General features: G+C 37.8%; 1 protein-coding gene across 3 annotated transcripts in view; it reads right to left on the bottom strand.

The window, feature by feature from the left end:
* The window catches only part of LOC137630640 (uncharacterized), a 154,037-nt gene that overhangs the window by 90,934 nt on the left and 42,454 nt on the right, over nt 1-20,649 (bottom strand). For 2 of the 3 annotated variants that reach the window (XM_068362250.1, XM_068362252.1), the window contains exons 4-9: nt 14,903-14,996; nt 10,406-10,467; nt 9,898-9,934; nt 5,597-5,709; nt 4,944-5,085; nt 4,273-4,409 (exon numbers count right to left, since the gene is read on the bottom strand). In XM_068362250.1, coding sequence (XP_068218351.1) covers nt 4,273-4,409; nt 4,944-5,085; nt 5,597-5,709; nt 9,898-9,934; nt 10,406-10,467; nt 14,903-14,996 — 585 coding nt within the window. The remainder of the gene's footprint in view (nt 1-4,272; nt 4,410-4,943; nt 5,086-5,596; nt 5,710-9,897; nt 9,935-10,405; nt 10,468-14,902; nt 14,997-20,649) is intronic. The other variant, XM_068362251.1, reaches the window with a different exon arrangement.

Raw genomic sequence — 20,649 nt, 5'->3', positions numbered from 1 at the left:
GTCAACCTCAGGCAGTGTGATATGTGCCCTGAGGCGACCCGGGGTCAGGAAGCGTGCTAGCTCAGGTCGTCGAATCGTCACAAAACACATATTAAACAATCTCACCAACCATTCAAGTACAGTCACACCCCTTTCCTTCAACATCTCATCTCTCACACCATCCATACCAGACGCTTTTCCTACTCTCGTTTCATCTAGTGCTCTCCTCACTTCATCTATTGTAATCTCCCTCTCCTTCTCATCTCCCATCACTGGCACCTCAACACCTGCAACAGCAATTATATCTGCCTCCCTATTATCCTCAACATTCAGTAAACTTTCAAAATATTCCACCCATCTTTTCCTTGCCTCCTCTCCTTTTAACAACCTCCCATTTCCATCATTCACTTTCTTCAATTCTTGAGCCAGCCTTCCTTACTCTCTTCACTTCTTTCCAAAACAACTTCTTATTCTCTTCATATGAATGACCCAATCCCTGACCCCACCTCAGGTCAGCAGCCCTCTTTGCCTCACGTACCTTGCGCTTTACTTCCACATTTTTCTCTTCATATTTTTCATACTTCTCTATACTATTACTCTGCAGCTATTCTTCAAAAGCCCTCTTTTTCTCTTCCACTTTTACCTTCACTCCTTCATTCCACCATTCACTGCCCTTCCTCATGCTGCCTTCAACAACCTTCTTGCCCCACACATCACTTGCAATCCCAACAAAATTTTCTTTTACTAACTTCCACTCCTCCTCTAAATTGCCAGTTTCTCTTACTTTCACTTCGTCATATGTCATTTTCAACCTTTCCTGATATTTACTTTTTACCCCCGGGTTTTATTAGCTCTTCAACCCTCAATAGCTCCCTTTTACATTCACCTACTCTATTCCCCCACTCTTTTGCTACAACTAATTTTCCTTCCACCAAAAAATGATCAGACATACCGTTGGCCATACCCCTAAACACGTGCACGTCTTTCAATCTTCCAAACATTCTTTTAGTTATCAACACACAATCCATTAATGCCCTTTCTACTACTCTTCCATTTGCCACTCTTACCCATGTATACTTATTTTTATCTTTCTTTTTGAAAAAGCTATTACTTATCACCATCTCTCGCTCAACACACATCCACCAGTCTCTCACTACTCTCATTTCCACCTGGTACGCCATACTTCCCAATGACACCTTCTACCTCTCCAGCGCCCACTCTAGCATTTAAATCACCCATGACAACTACATAATTCATTCTACCCAGTCCTTCTACACACCTACTTAATTAATTTCAGAACTCATTCCGCTCTTCTTCACTTTTCTCACTACCTGGCCCATACGCACTGACAAACGCCCAACATTCCCTACCCAACCTAACCCTTACCCACATTAACCTAGATGATATCTCCTTCCATTCCATTACTTTACCTGTCATCCATTCACTCAGCAATAAAGCCACACCCTCTCTCGCTTTTCCCCTTTAAATCCCGGACACTCTACCATACATTTCACCAAACATCACTTCACCCTTTCCTTTTATCTTCGTCTCTCACAAGGCCAATACATCCATCCTTCTATTCCTAAACATACTTCCAATTTCACATCTTTTACTCTCTATCGTACTACATCCACGCACATTCAAACACCCCAAAACTAGAATGCGGGGAGCAGTCAATCTCCCCCCAGCTCCATCTCTTTGTTGCTGTCTCACAGGATGTAGATACAGGAGAGGGGGTTCCCAGCCCCCTCGTCCCGTCCCTTTTAGTCGCCTCTTGCGACACGCAGGGATAACGTTGGCGCTATTTTAATTTTTATATGTTCCCGCGGACATATGTATTATTTCATTACATGTTTCTGTTAACTCATAATTCGTATATTTGTAAGTGTAAGAAAACACATATATTTTGGCGGGCAATTCAATCTGATTTGGAGCCAGCGCCATCCTACCTTTCCGTCCGCACCTTGTAATATACTCCCACGCACATTTGAATAAAGTATCAGTTGAATTTGGTGACGCTTGTCTCACTGTCCTTATATCTGCCTCCCTATTATCCTCAACATTCAGTAAACTTTCAAAATATTCCGCCCATCTTTTCCTTGCCTCCTCCCCTTTTAACAACCTCCCATTTCCATCTTTCACTGTCTCTTCAATTCTTGAGCCGGCCTTCCTTACTCTCTTCACTTCTTTCCAAAACTTCTTATTCTCTTCATATGAATGACCCAATCCCTGACCCCACCTCAGGTTAGCTGCCCTCTTTCCCTCACGTACCTTGCGCTTTACTTCCACATTTTTCTCTTCATATTTTTCATACTTCTCTACACTATTACTCTGCAGCCATTCTTCAAAAGCCCTCTTTTTCTCTTCCACTTTTACCTTCACTCCTTCATTCCACCATTCACTGCCCTTCCTCATGCTGCCTCTAACAACCTTCTTGCCACACATAGTTGATCTTGGTGACGCTTGTCTCACTGTCTTTACAACTGATACTTTATTCAAAATGTGCATGGGAGTATATTACAAGGTGCGGACGGAAAGGTAGGATGGCGCTGGCGCCAAATCAGATTGAATTGCCCGCCAAAATATATGTGTTTTCTTACACTTACAAATATACGAATTATGAGTTAATAGAAACATGTAATTTGACAACTGTATTTGCAATATCATAGTAGGGGATTCAGCATTATGAAGCTTCATCTGGGGTGGATAATGTGGGAGGCTGGGCTGTGGCACCCTAGCAGTACCAGCTGAACTCGGTTTAGTCCCTTGTTAGGCTGGAGGAATGTAGAGAGTAGAGGTCCCCTTTTTTGTTTTGTTTCATTTGTTCATGTCGGCTAGCCCCCAAAATTGGGGGAAGTGCCTTGGTATATGTATGTATGTATTTGCAATATCTAAAAATTATAGAAACTTAGGAAAAAAGTTTGAATAAAAGTTAATGGCAAACAGCATAATTTTCATATTTAGAGGAATTATTTCAGTGCTTACCTGAGAATCATGTGTTATTAATTCTTTCAATGATAAAGTTTGTCCGTGAAAACAAAAGAAAAATATCAAATTTTAAAATTGAATGTGTTCGGGATGAAGTGTCTGAGGAGTATGGCTGATGTATCTAGATTAGATAGGGTTAGGAACGAAGTAGTGAGGGTGAGAACGGGTGTAAGAAATGATTTGGCAGCTAGAGTGGATATGAATGTGTTGAGGTAGTTTGGCCATGTTGAAAGAATGGAAAGTGGCTGTCTGCTAAAGAAGGTGATGAATGCAAGAATTGATGGGAGAAGTACAAGAGGAAGGCCAAGGTTTGAGTGGATGGATGGAGTGAAAAGAGTTCTGGGTGGTAATAGTAGGATAGATGTGAGAGGCAAGAAAGTGTGCTAGAAATAGGAATGAATGACAAGCAATTGAGACAGTTCTGGTAGACCCTTGTGCACCTCATAATCTTGCTCTTACCTACACAAACTCGCAACTTCATTCTCTCACATACCCTTCCAAACTCTGTCTCTAATTGACAGAGCTTCTCCTCCAAGTTTGCAACCAATTCAGTATCATTCACAAACAGCAACTAATTCACTTCCCACTCAGGATCACTTTCATCTATCAGTTCCAATCCTCGACAAAGCATTCACCTCTCTCTCCAACAGCAAACAAATTAAACAACCATAGTGACATCACATATCCCTGTCTCAGCCCCACTCTCACTGGAAACCACTCACTCACTACATTCCCTATCCTAATACACACTTTACTGCCAATATATAAACTCAACACTGGTTGCAACAACCTTCCACCAATTCCATATAACCTCATAACATTCCACATCGCATCCCTATCAACTCTATCAAAAGCTTTATCCAGATCCAATGCAAAATATACCTTGTTACCTTTTGCTAAATATTTCTCACATATCTGCCTAACTATAAAATTGATCTATACGTCAGCTACCTATTCTAAAGCCACCTTGCACCTCTAATATTGCATCCTACATTTCATCCTTAATCCTATTAATTAACACTACCATGTACTTTTCCAACCACACACCATAAACACCCCTAAAATTACAACACTCATGCACATCATCTTTACCTTCGTATAGTGGAACAATACTCTAACATATACCAAGTCAACTGGCACTATTAAATAGGGGGGGGGGGAGAGAAAGACATCCAATGGTTTAAGGTCATACAATAGGCAGACAAGATACAGAACTTACAAAATGCAGATACAGAAGAAAGGCCCAGTGTTGACATAAGGAACACGATAAAATAACTGAAATTTTATGTAAAAATTAATACTGACCTTCAGTTTGAAAGGCATCTGGCTAGGTTGGAGCTTGTGTAGTGAGCAGAATTGTGAAGTTCTTATCAAACCCTCACTAAGGAGCCATTCAACAAACTCCTGAGCAGATTTCAACAGGACTGACTTAACTTTCGCATCTGAATAAATAATAAGTCATGTCAAACACACAAGTTACATGATTAAAAATATTTTAAATGTGATTTCAAATACTCTACCATTGCTTTTCTTTCAATGGAATGAACAAAGAAACACTCAATATAATGAGGGCTGCTTCCCATCTACCAAAGGTAATTCAACCAACTATATATCACTCTCTTCTTGAGAACTTAAAACCTTATTCAAACTGATAGTAAATTTCAGATGAATTTCAATCTATGCTTCTTACTGCATATATCAAAAAAAAAAAAAAAATCATTATGAAAACAAAATACTATTACTAATTATAAAAAGACCATCAGACAATATAGGACAGTCCAGAAATATATCTTATTAATTGTAATGATGCAACAAACTTGTATGATTGGTCTATTTGACCTCAAGGCAAGTGGTTACGCCTAGCTTCACCCCGTCTATTCTGTATGAGCAATTAAAATCTACAATGTACTGTATATAGGTTTATCAACTGAACATGAAAATTTAGAATATTTTCAAGACTCATGCTTCAAACTTACCCAAGTCTTTACGCTGAGCCATTGCTACAGAGGGGGGAAGATTATTCTTTGGTCGACACACTATATTAAGAAGAGGAAATCCTTTTGCCGTTACAGTATTTCTGCTGCTGGCGCTAGACGTAGAAGTAGATGCATTGGGCTGCTGAAAGATATGCCACATTAAAATAAATGTAGTTAGACCAGGATCTAGATTCTGCACATCCACATTCCTACCCAATAAGGTCTGGGTTAGAATTCAAACTGAATAATTGACTTCACTTTCAGGTTTTGTAGTTGCATGAATTTAAATGATACTATTGCCAATGTCATTCCATGCATTTGAAAAGGCCTATTGAAGTCCACTAGCAATAATGTCTGGAACAAGAGTTCTTTTAGTTTTCTTCCATTAGCATTAACCCTTTATTCTTTGGTGAAGAAACACTTGAAGGACTACTAGTCAAGGATACACTGTCAAGAAGTGATAAAAGCCCAAGAGTGAACCTGAACATTACTGTACTTCTAAATTGGTATATTTACAACATGGGTAATAAGAGTTTACCATAAAAACAATGACATACGTTCTTTACATTTGTAAAAACAAAATTTAAAAAATCAGTTTCTGAAATAAAAAAAGTGTTCTTCCTCAGGAGATGCACTGACAGAATGTTACTTACACCAGTGGACGGGGAGCCTTGGGCGTGAGAAGGCTTTCTCATTTCCTTTACCACCTGGATATCTGGTGAACTACGGCCAGAACTAACAGCCGTAGTAGAGTTTCTGGCAGATCCTGAAAATGTACAACAGCTACTAAAATCTTGTTCTTTCTACAGTAATACGTGAAAAAAAAAAAATTAGAAAGCAACAAAAACATTGATAAAAAAGTTCCTTAATGTAAAGGCTATCAACACACAATACTTTAACCCTGGATAGGTACGGTGGGTCGTACGCGACCCCGAGCGTCAAAAAAAAACAGGTTTTTCTCACGTGACTCACCCCCGTGACTGAATTTGTGGGTGATCGACCTGCAGGAGGTGTCTCCCCTACACGCTCTAGTAGTGTCCAGATGTGCATTGCTGTAGCTGTACTCCTTCCCCGATTTCTGAGACGCGTCGGGGTCGAGCGCGACCGAGTTTACCCTTCTAAGGTAATTTGCATAATTAACAAAGTTACTACGTATTATGAAATTGTCGTAGAATGGTGCAACTTGTATAGGTTATCAGTTGTGGAAAGTCTTGGTGGATTGTTTGGCTACCATGTGCATGATTTTTTTTTTAGTTAAAATGCCGTTCATCACCACGAGGACCATTTTACCGCGAGTGCCCCTTTTTCATTTTTTTTCATTTTTTTGCCAAGTCATTTTTCCGTAAGATATTGCCAAATAGTGTCGTAAAACTTTTGCTTGTTTAGTGTTGGAAAGTGTGTCTAGATGATCTGGCTACCCATGCGTGAGTTTGTTTTTGTCAGATACGACGTAGTTATTGGTATATTGGGTATTTAACTGCGGTTGCCAATTTCGGTTTTTTTTTTTCAATATTTGTAAAAATTTTTACGTAGTAAGGAATTGCCGTATATTATTCATTTTTTTTCATGTTTATGTGTTAGAAAGTGTGCCTTGATGGTTGGGCTAACACGTGCATGTCTTTTTTTTTATCTGAGATGCAGTATATTAGAATGTTGGGCATTTTACCGCGAGTGCCCCTTTTTCATTTTTTTGCCAAGTCATTTTTCCGTAAGATATTGCCAAATAGTGTCGTAAAACTTTTGCTTTTTTAGTGTTGGAAAGTGTGTCTAGATGATCTGGCTACCCATGCGTGACTTTGTTTTTGTCAGATACGACGTAGTTATTGGTATATTGGGTATTTAACTGCGGTTGCCAATTTCGGTTTTTTTTCAATATTTGTAAAAATTTACTACGTAGTAAGGAATTGCCGTATATTATTGATTTTCTTTTCATGTTTATGTGTTAGAAAGTGTGCCTTGATGGTTGGGCTAACACGTGCATGTCTTTTTTTTTATCTGAGATGCCGTATATTAGAATGTTGGGCATTTTTCCGCGAGTGCCCCTTTTTATTTGTTTTGCATTTTTTTGCTTAGTCATGTTACCGTAAGGAATTGGCAAGTAGTGTCGCAAAACTTATATTTTTATAGTGTTGGAAAGTGTTTCTAGATGATCTGGCTACCCATGCCTATTTTTTTTTTAGCCAGATATGGCGTATATATAAGTATGTGTTCGATTTTCCTGTGATTGCCATTTTTTCGTTTTTTCCCATTTCTTTCAAAATTACTACGTACTAAGGAACTATCACAGAGTAATGATTCATTTATATGTTTATTTGTCGGAAAATGTGCCTTGATGGTTTGCCTAGCACGTGGCTGAAATTTTTTTTTTCTGAAATGCTGTATATTAGAATGGCCATTTTTCCGCGAGTGTCCCTTTTTATTTGTTTTGCATTTTTTTACTTAGTCATGTTACCGTAAGGAATTGGCAAGTAGTGTCGCAAAACTTATAACTTTATAGTGTTGGAAAGTGTTTCTAGATGATCTGGCTACCCATGCCTATCTTTTTTTTTTAGCCAGATATGGCGTATATATAGGTATGTGTTCGATTTTCCTGTGATTGCCATTTTTTCATTTTTTCCCATTTCTTTCAAAATTACTACGTACTAAGGAACTATCACAGAGTAATGATTCATTTAGATGTTTATTTGTCGGAAAATGTGCCTTGATGGTTTGCCTAGCACGTGGCTGAATTTTTTTTTTTCTGAAATGCCGTATATTAGAATGTTAGCCATTTTTCCGCAAGTGCCCCTTTTTATTTGTTTTGCATTTTTTTGCTTAGTCATGTTACCGTAAGGAATTGGCAAGTAGTGTCGCAAAACTTATATTTTTATAGTGTTGGAAAGTGTTTCTAGATGATCTGGCTACCCATGCCTATCTTTTTTTTAGCCAGATATGGCGTATATATAGGTATGTGTTCGATTTTCCGGTGATTGCCATTTTTTCGTTTTTTCCCATTTCTTTCAAAATTACTACGTACTAAGGAACTATCACAGAGTAATGATTCCTCTAGATGTTTATTTGTCGGAAAATTTTGTTTACTTCTTTTTTGATTGAATATCATCAAATTTTTTTAGCTAAAATATTATATTGTTTCACATTTTTGTTTTTTTTTCGATTTTATTTCCCTTCAAAAAAATTTTTTTGCGTCAGAATTTTAATTTTATAGTCGTAAAATAATCGACAATTATCCAGCAACCCACCATACAATTTTTATGCATATCCAATAATAATTAGATTAGTAAATAACACCTTGAAATTGACATACCCTTCCTACATTTCAAGTGGCAGATTAGGGAGTCTGAGTCAGTGTGGTTGGCGGCCATTTTGTGGACATATCCGAAGCGTAAGTTGCCCTATCTATATAAATTCTTGTTCCCTATAGAATTTGTGATATTTTGGTATATTTTTACCTAAATAAATATCATATTATATATTAAATATATGTATTTTTTTACGAAATTTCTAAGTACTCAAAAAATTACCTTTAGATATGGCCCCTGATATAAATGTAATTTACAAAATAATGAAGATTTTTTTACATATTTCTATTTTAGGATAACATATGTTTATTCCCTAAAAAAATTAGCCACTTCCTATTTCATTTGGGTACCCAAAAAAATTCATGAAATTTGGACAAATTTTTTTGGCCAAAAAAAGTTACCCTTTTTTTCTCATTTCAGATCTTCACCTCCATGGGTCTGACTTCATCCAAAATACATCAAGATGTGTCCTAAACATTCAAGAATCAATTCCTAAAAGGATTTGTGTATATATGTATAAACTTTTTTTTTTATGAATTTTTATGTCAGGTCTTTTTTTTTTCTACTTAATTTTTTAAAATATTTATAATAAATAGTTTTTCTGCAGATGAGTAGTATTTATCTTTACAGTTGTTTTAAGCATTCATTGAAGTTTTTTTTTGGCAAAAGAAAAAAAGAGGTTACTGCAAAAACTGATTTTTCAAGAATTTCTTTTGGCGTCGGGGTCGTTCGCGTCCGAGTATACCCTTAAAGGGGTGTCCGAGGAGCGTACCTATCCAGGGTTAAAACTATCCAAAATGACACCTTCAAGATAAAATTATGGGTCTGTTACAAAAAGCTACAGTAATATAATAATAGATGTTTAGACTTTAATCATGGGAATTTGAGCATCATAACAATGATAATATTCCAAATGTTACATAGATTACAGTGAACCCTCGCTACTTCGCGGTTCGACCATCGCGGATTCACCACTTCGCGGATTTTTTCCATAACCCATATATATACAGTAATATATATATATATATATATATATATATATATATATATATGTGTGTGTATTTATGTATATATGTAGGTATGTATATGTGTATACATATAAATATATATATATATACACACACACACACACACACATATATATATATATATATATATATATATATATATATATATATATATATATATATATATATATATATATATATATCTAAAGTAGGAAGATGTGATGTAGTTCTAAGGGAAAAGTATGGGAAATATGTCTGGGTAATAAGCAAAGCTCTACCACCAGTTTGTTTCTACATTATGATCAGAGATAAATGTAAACAAAACATTGGTTGCCATTTTTTATCGTGCTTTTTAGCATGTTTAGGAAATGCATGATATAAAATCACCTTTAATATTTGTGCCTGTTTTAGTTTAGGGTACTGTAGTACATGCATTAAGTGTTCTGTACATTAAAGGGTAGTTTGTTAACAGTACTACGTACAAGGGAAGGTGTTAAAAGTCTGAATATACATGTTGAATAAATAGGTAAATATGGTGTCACTACTTCGCGGATTTTCACCTATCGCGGCCGCGACTGGAACCTATCTACCGCGATAAACGAGGGTTCACTGTACGCTTATGTAATAAACATTAAGAAGATTACTTACTCTGTCTTGTAGACACAGATGTATTTCCATCAGAACCCTGAAAGGTGAGAATTTACTTCAAAACCTTTTATAATCCACACACATCTCATTGTTACTCGAAAACTAACTTTAACATTAAAAACTTACAAAAGTTCAAAAACTTGTACATCACAGAACATACAAAAGAATGTCATTTATATTTGTCATCCCGAGTCTATTTTCCCTAACTGAACCTGAAATTTGTCACAGCTAAAAGAAATACAATCATCGTAACTATTAATGTACTGTTATCTGTTTACAATAAGGTCAGAAAGATTCAGAATTTTAGTTTATTTGTAAGAAATATTACACTTGAATTTTAATGAAAAAATTATATCCGAGGAAAACCAACAGAGGGCTGCCTCACTCAATACTTAACCATCATTGAAAAGGTAGGCCATCCTAAGGAATTACTGTAAAATAGCAAAAAACTAAATTCATGGTAAATCATTACTTGTATGTAACTATATTTAACACATACAGTACTAACCTTGGAAGTAAAAGTGTTGGTTGTTGAGAGTGACTGGCTCGTTGATGATGTCACAGTGGATCCTAAAAGAAATACACAACAAGTTATACAAGTGCTATCCTCAACTCAAACACCTCTAGTAAATATCAAGTAAATAAACTGAAAACTTTATAATTTGAAGTACACTCTGCAATTAAACGAATATTTTAATTAAAACTTCAAAATTAATCATTATGTATTATAATAAAACGCTTGTCACACATTGATGGCTCAATTGAGTCATGAAAACTAGGTAATTTTCAAAGGAAAAAGATGAAAATTAAAAACCATCTGTTGATGAACCTGCAGTGAATCTAACTTAAAAATAAGCACTTATGTATTTGTCTAGAATGTGAATGTAGGATTACGCCCAATCTATCTTTGCGTAGAGCAATCCATACTATCATCAATACATGATACTCAACCAAACAGAAAAAAAATTCTATCACATGGCTAACATAATAATGTGCTCAATTGAGGAAAAAAGCCTGTTATAAGACATAGACAAGTGGGTTATATGGACAGATGAGAGGAAAGACGCAAAATACAAGAAAGAAAGGACTGAGGATGAAAGGACCCTATTGTCTTGAAATGGACCTATTGTCTTGAAATGAAACAGGTGACTGATTGATTGATTTAAAATTCTTTGGCATCCTGACATCGATGGTCATTGACACAGTTTTTTTTTTATAAAAAAAAAAAAAAAAGAAGAAGAAGAGTATTCAATTTAAAACCAGAAAAGCAAAGATGTCCTTAAAACATTCAAATAGCTTTCAGAAGACCTCCTTCAGAAATAAATCTTAAAATACCGCTGGCATAGTACAACACATCCTGCCCAAGAACCCTGGAAAAATTTAACCCTACCATCCTCACCTCAAGCCTCAAACAGATATCTATTTCTTTCGGTACTATAAGTGGGGCAGGCATTCGGTCAACAAATACCTCACTTGAAAAGTTACCAACCAGTCATCGCAATATGGCTGATATTGGCCAGTTAGCAGAAATTCATGTGTCAACCGAGTGTGACCAATGCGGAGATGACAGAGTAGTCTCTCGCTTTCAGGACATTATGTTACACCTCCAAGGGGATAACATTCGTTATTTCTCTCATCTTATTTTCAACTAAACAATCCCAATGCTGTTGCCAACATCCAATTCTTAATGCTAGGTAAACAATAATTACAGAGAATGGGATACCTTCTTGGTTGCAACTCAGCTGCTGCATTCTTTGCCAGTAAAGCTACCTTCTCATTTCCAGACACAACCACTTGTGGCAGAACCCAGCAAAATCGAACTGATATACCTCACAGTCCAATAATAAAAAGCTAATCTAAAATCTTTAAATCTAAATGGCTACTGGAAATATAAACTTCAAAAGCTTCAAGGATACTCTTCGCATCAATAAAAATGATAAAATTACCCTCCTCCTCCAACACTATTTTCTCAATAGAGGTTAATATGCCATACAGTGAGGTTAATATGCCATACAGTTGGGCAGTAAATATAGAAGCAGGCAAAAATGACAGATATAATCAATATACAAGATCATGCTTTTTACTTTAAGGGTATCAGCCTGCATCCCAGAAGGTACATAAAATTTAATAAATGTAATACCAGAAATCTTTTTTGGAAATTATTTTTATAAAATATAACATATACCGTATTTCCCGTGTCATAAGATGCACTTTTTCCCAGAAAAATGCCCCCCAAAATCACATGTGTCTTAACACTAAGATAAAGTTGTATTGGGGAGTCTGGCAACTCTCATACACCTCAGTAATGACTACAAACACTCAACACATCAGACATAAAATATAAGCCTACAATTATCATTCATGTGTAATAATTAATATATTATAACACACTTTCTTTAATTATTGAAAGCAAAAAGATGTTTTTGTTTTGGTGGACAGCTGATGTCTCGCCATCTAATACAAACAAGCTAACTAATAGTATCAAGCAGGGGATGCTAGGATGTATTGCTTGATTATGCAGTATTTATCTATTTTCTAATATTTTGTTGATATTTTGTAATAAAGCAATATTTTGATAATGACATTGTTGCATATGTTCCAAATTATACAGATACTTGTTGCTGAACAAAAAAAAAAAAAAGAAAAAAAAAAAGAAAGAAAGAAAAAAAAAAACACATCTCGCAGCAAGTTGAGTGCAGTGTTACCAAGTTAGCTTTAAACTAACTAGACCTAGAGTCACATAAACAACAGGAAAAATATTCCACCAAGTGAGATTTATAGAGAATTCTTCATTTGATCATTTATTAATTTTGTATGAAATGTGTATGAGGAATTTTGGAAATATTACTGAATTTTACTTCTCCCTCAAATTTGGTCAAGAGCATTTGGCAATACTGCTTTCATGTAAACAAACACTTGAAAACATTGTTACTTGTTACAATGGTAGCAACTACGGCGTTTAGTGGTTTTCTACATGTAATAAAATTGGGATAACATGTGTACAACTAATTCATTTTCACCTCATACATTTCATATTACACCCAAAATATGAAAATTTACTGTGACAGACAAAAAATCACCCTCGAATTCACCAACGAAGAATTGCTGCTACAACATGTTGCAAAATCGTCCGTTCTTTTTTTTTTTTTTTTTTTTTTTTTTTTTTTTTTTTTTTTTTTTTTTTTTTTCAAAAATTACCTAGCTAAATATAGATTGCCTCTTGCCACTTGTAGCGTCTTATGACACAGGAAATACGGTGATTTATACAATCTAAATCATTCATTAAAACCTTATACTGTATTTATGTCCTAAAAAGCATAGGCTCGTCACACCTAAATCCAGAGAGAAAAAGAGAATTTTTCACTCCTCAGCAACCAATCCTACCAATAGTAAGGATTTGTTTCTCTTTACAAAGTTGAAAATGGAAAAAGTTTGTGTGGATAAGAGACCACTTATTATTATTATTATTATTATTATTATTTTTATCAATAGCCAAGCTACAACTCTAGTTGGAAAAGCAAGATGCTATACGCCCAAAGGCTCCAACAGGGAAAAATAGCCCAGTGAGGAAAGGAAATAAGGAAATAAATAAACAATAAGAACAAATTAACTATAAATCATTCTACAAACACTAACAATGGTTGAAGAAATCTTCAGAGCTCAGCAACATTTAGGAATGGCTGTTGCTATAATATCTGAAGACCTACTCTCTCAGAGTTCCTACTGGATATTCTCCATGTAAAAGTATGAAATAGAAGAGATGATTTAGGAATCTGTTAAAGTAGGGCTGTTTACCAAGCTTTTTCCAGATGAGGATGATAGGGGAGGTGTGAAAGGAGGGATGGTGTATATACCAACCATCTCAAGAGTATAACAGCATATATTTTGCAAGGTGGTGACGAGTCATGGTAAATCTTGGTGTTGATAACCAACCCAAAGCATGCTGACCTTGTCGATTCTTTCATGTTATCAATTAAAATGTCTAAGTGGGTATGATCAAAATGTCCCAAACATTTGAGTTTGGTTAGTTTACCTTCATACCCCCAATTTGCACTTGGGCTAATTTTACCTAAATCTCTGTCAAAGGATACAGATACACACTCAGAAGATATGATCGATGCAAAGAGAATATTATCATCCGCACTTCAACAAACTTCTTTACAATGACAAACCATACACTGTACATGAGAAGTAAAGGGCTAAGATTGCTACCCTGAGGAACACTTGAGATGGCCTTGAAACAAAATAAACCGAGTTAGAAGGATATGACGTCTTCACAGGAAATCAAATATTATGGTAGCACCAACAAAACCAGTCATAACACAAAAGTAATAAGAAATCACTAGGTTCAAATTGCATAACTATTTACCATACCATGAAATTAAAAGAATAATGTAAAAATAATGGTTAATGAAATTTAGTAATAGAAATGATAAGTGCACTGGAAAAACTGAGCAAAACACTCCTGGAATCAGTGAACTATGTTTTTGACTAAACAGAAGATCAAGAAAAAGTTGGTACCTGCAACGTAGAGTATTCTCTTTTTAATCATTGGATTCAAGAGCAAGACTAACAAGTATGGAATTTCTAGGATACAAAAATATGGCATGTATATGATATTAGGTTATTGATAAAACAAACCCAGTTGTACCAAAAAACCCATCACACAGACATATCAAAATATTCCTAATGTGAAAGTATTACTTAATAAAAAAAAACATTTTGAAATACATGTAACAAATGAAATGAACGTATGCTATACAAAAAAAAAAAAAAATCCCTAAAAAGCTAAAAGAAACTTTGATGTCCTTCCTTATATATTGTAACTTTTGTTTGTAAAAACAATATGTAGAAATAAATTTGAATGAATTTGTTTTAGAACAAAATAAAAAAATACATTTAGCAATCAAAACTACTGCAACTAAAAAAAAAAAAATAAATCAAAAACCTAATAAGCTAAAATTGACTGGGAAAAATCTGTTAGAATTTTGGACAGATCACATACCTGCTTTGGGTATCATCTGTGCACTCTGAGGAATTGAAGAGCCAATCATCTGTCCGTTCTGCAGCAACAGGAATTGTGGAATTTGTACACTAACCTAAAAGGAAAATCTTCAATGCAAACAAACTACTATTCAATCCATCCCATTACATTACCTATAGGGGAGGAAATTCTAACACAAGAATCCTGAAGTGGAATTTGTTTATAATACAGTACAGTACTGTACTGTATTTGACAGCACAAGGCAAATAATAACTTTAGAAAAAAAAAAAAATTGGAAGTAATTTGCATTTTGCCTAGCATACAAACCTGAAGCTATTTATAGGGGTATTACTTTTGGCGTAGCTGAAAGATGGGTCATGATAACTTTTAGTGAGGGATAACTACCCCATCCGTTAGTTAGCGGGTGGGGATGAATAGACTAGCTACCCAGCTCACTCATGCCTCAGGGCTGAGTAACCTCTTTGTTTAATGGAAGGACTTCTTGGGAGACAGGGTGGCAGACCAATTTGTATAAATAGCTTCAGGTTTGTATGCTAGGAAAAATACAAATTACCTCCAAATTTGTTATTTATTCCAGCGCAAATACCAACCCTCTGCTATTTATAGGGGTGATTTACTCTTTGGAGGGAGGAAGTCCTCATTAACTGGCCTTGGTCATGTCCCGGGGTGCTCTCTATTTCGATCTGTGATTGATAGTAGAAGGAATCCTACCCTCACTAAAATCAAGTGCCAATATGAGGTGATGCACTGATAGCGGCCAGCAGAAGCTTGTGTGTGAGTGAAACTAACAGTGTGGCTTGTCTTTAACATAGGAACTTGAGTACAAAACCTAAAGTTCTTAAGACTTTCCCAATACACTCCCTAAACAAGGTATTGGGGACGTAACAAAGTATTATTCTATACTTAGGAGGCACAAGGGAAATGAGTCTTACCCACAGCGAGGTGAGGTCAGCTATGGTGAGGCTTGCAGAGCTGTTTTCCCCAGAGGGGATAAGGTGAAAGGAAGAAAGGAGCCAATTCACTCCAGACTAACCCAGGTAACCTCAGCACTCAACCCTCTGCTACTTGTTCAAGGAGGTTGGGGTGTTTAGACCATTTGCTGTGCGACCACCACAGGACCAATGGAAAAAGTCTCCATGTTCCCGTGGGTTACGTCTTTGCAGGTCGTGGGCAGAGAAGGTCGATTGACGATTCCACAATTCCGCTTGCAGTACCTGCACCACAGAAGTTTCTTGAACGCCAGGGATATAGCAACACCACTGACGTTATGAGCTCTGGGTCCTAGGATGGAGGAGGGTCTGGATTGAGAGCAAACTCAATAGCCTTATGATCCAGGAGGGAAAGGAAATCCTTGTGACCCTCCTCTTGACCTTCCCCGTGCTGGTCAACTGTGCTGACACACAGGGACGAGCTGCTGTCATTCTCTTAAGGTAACGCCACAGACTCCTCACCGAGCAAAATCCCAGTTGAATTGGGTCTTCGGTTACCAAACAAGACTCTCTATCCAGAATGAACCGCGCCTAGGGTACGGCACACTCGGATTTTGAGTCTTGGCAATCAACTCAGGGATGCCGCTGAGAATTACTTCTCATCTCCTAGAGTAGGAGATGTAAGAGGAGGGATCATACAACTCGCTAACTTTCTTGGCCGAAGCCACAGTGAGTGAGTAGAAAAGCCATCTTCCACGTAAGGAAGCTATGTGTTGCCTGGCATAAAAGTTCGTAGAGAGGTACCTTCAGGGACTGAAGGACAGGAACCGCGTTCCCAGGAGGAGGTTGAGATCAGATGGGGGACGAGTTATCTCAAACTTTGTAAGAGTAAAGGCATCGAGGGGAGAGATCCCTCTTCCATGACATCAGTCACAAAGGACCGAATACTTTGCCTGGAAGACATGCTGAAAAGCATCTGAGGTGTCTAGACATCTCTTCCGTAACTCGTTGCGAAAGGCCTCTACGAGAGAGGAGGTGTAGGCCAGTTTCCAGGCGTAAAGTCGAAGCGAAGCTACGGCTTTGGAAAGTGTTGGCATGTGGCTTTTTAGAAGATCGTGTCGTGGAGGAAGCTCCGTCGGGAGCGGCAGAAGGTCCGGGAACCATTCTGCGTGATGCCATAGCAAAGCTATTGGAGTCATTGATAAGTTCTTGCTCATCCTGACTTGGCTGAGGATTATCTCACCAGACCGAACGGGGAAAAAGCGTACACCTCTAAACTGTCACACCGTTTTTGTATTACATCTGGAATACAGTCGGGGAACCCAACTCAGTTAAGACTTTGTTAGCTACAAGATGATACAAAGACACTAGGAGCCCACTATCTGAGTGGCCCTGCTCAGATTATCTGCAAGCACATTCCTGTTACCAGGAATGACACGAGCAGATGAGGGCACCTTCCTGTCCTCTGTCCATCTGAGTATTTTTACTGCTAGATGCTTCTCTAAAAGAGATACACTATATGCTGGTACCTTTCTGATTCGGGCCAAGTAACGAAAATGGAATGGTGCAGCATACTATATAATTGCTGTTCCAGGTGTTGAGGTGCCAGTGATGGGAGATGAGAATGAGAGAGAGATTACAATAGAGGAAGTGAGGAGAGCACTAGATGAAACGAGAGTAGGAAAAGCATCTGGTATGGATGGTGTGAAAGCTGAGATGTTGAAGGAAGGGGGTGTGACTGTACTTGAATGGTTGGTGAGATTGTTTAATGTGTGTTTTGTGTTGTCAATGGTACCAGTAGATTGGGTCTGTGCATGTATTGTACCACTATATAAGGGTAAGGGAGATGTGCATGAGTGTTGTAATTCAAGAGGTATTAGTTTGTTGAGTGTAGTTGGAAAAGTGTATGGTAGAGTACTGATTAATAGGATTAAGGATAAAACAGAGAATGCAATCTTGGAAGTACAGGGTGGTTTTAGAAGAGGTAGGGGTTGTATGAATCAGATTTTTACAGTTAGGCAGATATGCGAGAAATATTTAGCAAAAGGTAAGGAGGTGTATGTTGCGTTTATGGATCTGGAGAAAGCATATGATAGAGTTGATAGGGAAGCAATGTGGAATGTGATGAGGTTATATGGAGTTGGTGGAAGGTTGTTGCAAGCAGTGAAAAGTTTCTACAAAGGTAGTAAAGCATGTGTTAGAATAGGAAATGAAGTGAGCGATTGGTTTCCGGTGAGAGTGGGGCTGAGACAGGGATGTGTGATGTCGCCGTGGTTGTTTAACTTGTATGTTGATGGAGTGGTGAGAGAGGTGAATGCTCGAGTGCTTGGACGAGGGTTAAAACTGGTAGGCGAGAATGATCATGAATGGGAGGTAAATCAGTTGTTGTTTGCGGATGATACTGTACTGGTAGCAGACACAGAAGAGAAGCTTGACCGACTAGTGACAGAATTTGGAAGGGTGTGTGAGAGAAGGAAGTTGAGAGTTAATGTGGGTAAGAGTAAGGTTATGAGATGTACGAGAAGGGAAGGTGGTGCAAGGTTGAATGTCATGTTGAATGGAGAGTTACTTGAGGAGGTGGATCAGTTTAAGTACTTGGGGTCTGTTGTTGCAGCAAATGGTGGAGTGGAAGCAGATGTACGTCAGAGAGTCAATGAAGGTTGCAAAGTGTTGGGGGCAATTAAGGGAGTAGTAAAAAATAGAGGGTTGGGCATGAATGTTAAGAGAGTTCTATATGAGAAAGGGATTGTACCAACTGTGATGTATGGATCGGAGTTGTGGGGAATGAAAGTGATGGAGAGACAGAAATTGAATGTGTTTGAGATGAAGTGTCTGAGGAGTATGGCTGGTGTATCTCGAGTTGATAGGGTTAGGAACGAAGTGGTGAGGGTGAGAACGGGTGTAAGAAATGAGTTAGCGGCTAGAGTGGATATGAATGTGTTGAGGTGGTTTGGCCATGCTGAGAGAATGGAAAATGGCTGTCTGCTAAAGAAGGTGATGAATGCAAGAGTTGATGGGAGAAGTACAAGAGGAAGGCCAAGGTTTGGGTGGATGGATGGTGTGAAGAAAGCTCTGGGTGATAGGAGGATAGATGTGAGAGAGGCAAGAGAGCGTGCTAGAAATAGGAATGAATGGCGAGCGATTGTGACGCAGTTCCGGTAGGCCCTGCTGCTTCCTCCGGTGCCTTAGATGACCGCGGAGGTAGCAGCAGTAGGGGACTCAGCAGTATGAAGCTTCATCTGTGGTGGAAATGTGGGAGGTTGGGCTGTGGCACCCTAGCAGTACCAGCTGAACTCGGCTGAGTCACTGGTTAGGCTGGAGGAACGTAGAGAGTAGAAGTCCCCTTTTTTGTTTTGTTTCTTGTTGATGTCGGCTACCCCCCAAAATTGGGGGAAGTGCCTTTGGTATGTATATTACTTGCTAAGCTACAACCCAAGTTGGAAAAGCGGGATGCTATAAGCCCAGGGGCTCCAACAGGGAAAATGGCTCACTGCGGGAAGGAAACAAGGAAAAATAAAATATTTGAAGAAGAGTAACAACATTAAAATAAATATCTCATATATAAACTATATAAACTTTAACAAAACAAGAGGAAGAGAAATAAGATAGAACAGTGTGCCCGAGTGTATCCTCAAGCAAGAAAACTCTTAACCCAAGATAGTGGAAGACCATGGTACAGAGGCTTTGGCACTACCCAAGACTAGAGAACAATGGTTTGATTTTGGAGTGTCCTTCTCCTAGAAGAGCTGCTTACCATAGCTAAAGAGTCTCTTCTACCCTTAGAAAGGGGAAAGTGGCCACTGAAGAATTACAGTGCAGTAGTTTACCCCTTGGGTGAAGAAGAATTGTTTGGTAATCTCAGTGTTGTCAGGTGTATGAGGACAGAGGAGAATATGTAAAGAATATGCCAGACTATTCAGTGTATGTGTAGGCAAAGGGAAAATGAACCGTAACCAATGAGAAGGATCCAATGTAGTACTGTTTGGCCAGTCAAAAGATGCCATTGGCCTCTTTGCAGAGGTTCTCATCTGCCACCCACCATCTGTGGTTCGTCCAGAAGGGGGGGAGACTGCATAGCAAAAAAAAAAAAATAATAAAATAAAATATCTCAAGATGATGTCAAGACATACAACTGCTTGCACGTTTCTGCAATGAATGGGGGGGGGATCCTGTCCTCCCTCCAACTGCCACCCATCTAGTAAGGATTGGCTGAGTAAGAATGATACAATCCAGTAAACAAGGTAGCCAGTACAGATTATGTTACAAAAGCAATTCTCCATAGAGACTGCCTTCCGGACAAGAGACTGGTCGGTAACTACCGAACGCATCCAACTAATCCCAAAGGAAGAGATTGAGACACATCTTCAATCTATTGTTGGACAGGTAATATGCATGAGTCTATCTAAGGAGCAGTAACACTGAACTGTGATCAGGACAAGCCCACGAGCGTAGACCGACAAAGTCGTGTCCGGAACTCAGTTGGAGAACCGAGATTCATCCTTCTTAGGACAAAAAACCTTTGTATTTCTCCATCTCCGATCGGTAAACTGGCCTAAGTATCGAATGTTCTCTACTAGGGAAGATACGCTTATGAGAAGTTTCCAGTCAAAGTCTATGTAAGAAACCAAGACTTCCAACAGAGAAGAAAGGAAGGAAGTGCCTAAAAGAAGGCAAGCATAAATGCCATATGTTTGATTACAGGAAAGTAGTCGAGTAATGTACAAAATAACCTGGTTTCAGTAAGGGATATAGCCATACAACTTATTAGGTTGGAGTTCTAATTGTAAGATGCATTATAGCCCTTATTGACAGAAAATG

This window comes from Palaemon carinicauda, chromosome 38 (assembly GCF_036898095.1).
Source record: "Palaemon carinicauda isolate YSFRI2023 chromosome 38, ASM3689809v2, whole genome shotgun sequence".
Lineage (NCBI taxonomy): Eukaryota > Metazoa > Arthropoda > Malacostraca > Decapoda > Palaemonidae > Palaemon > Palaemon carinicauda.
The sequence above is the reverse complement of the archived record's forward strand: the minus strand, read 5'-3'. Positions and strand labels throughout refer to the sequence as shown.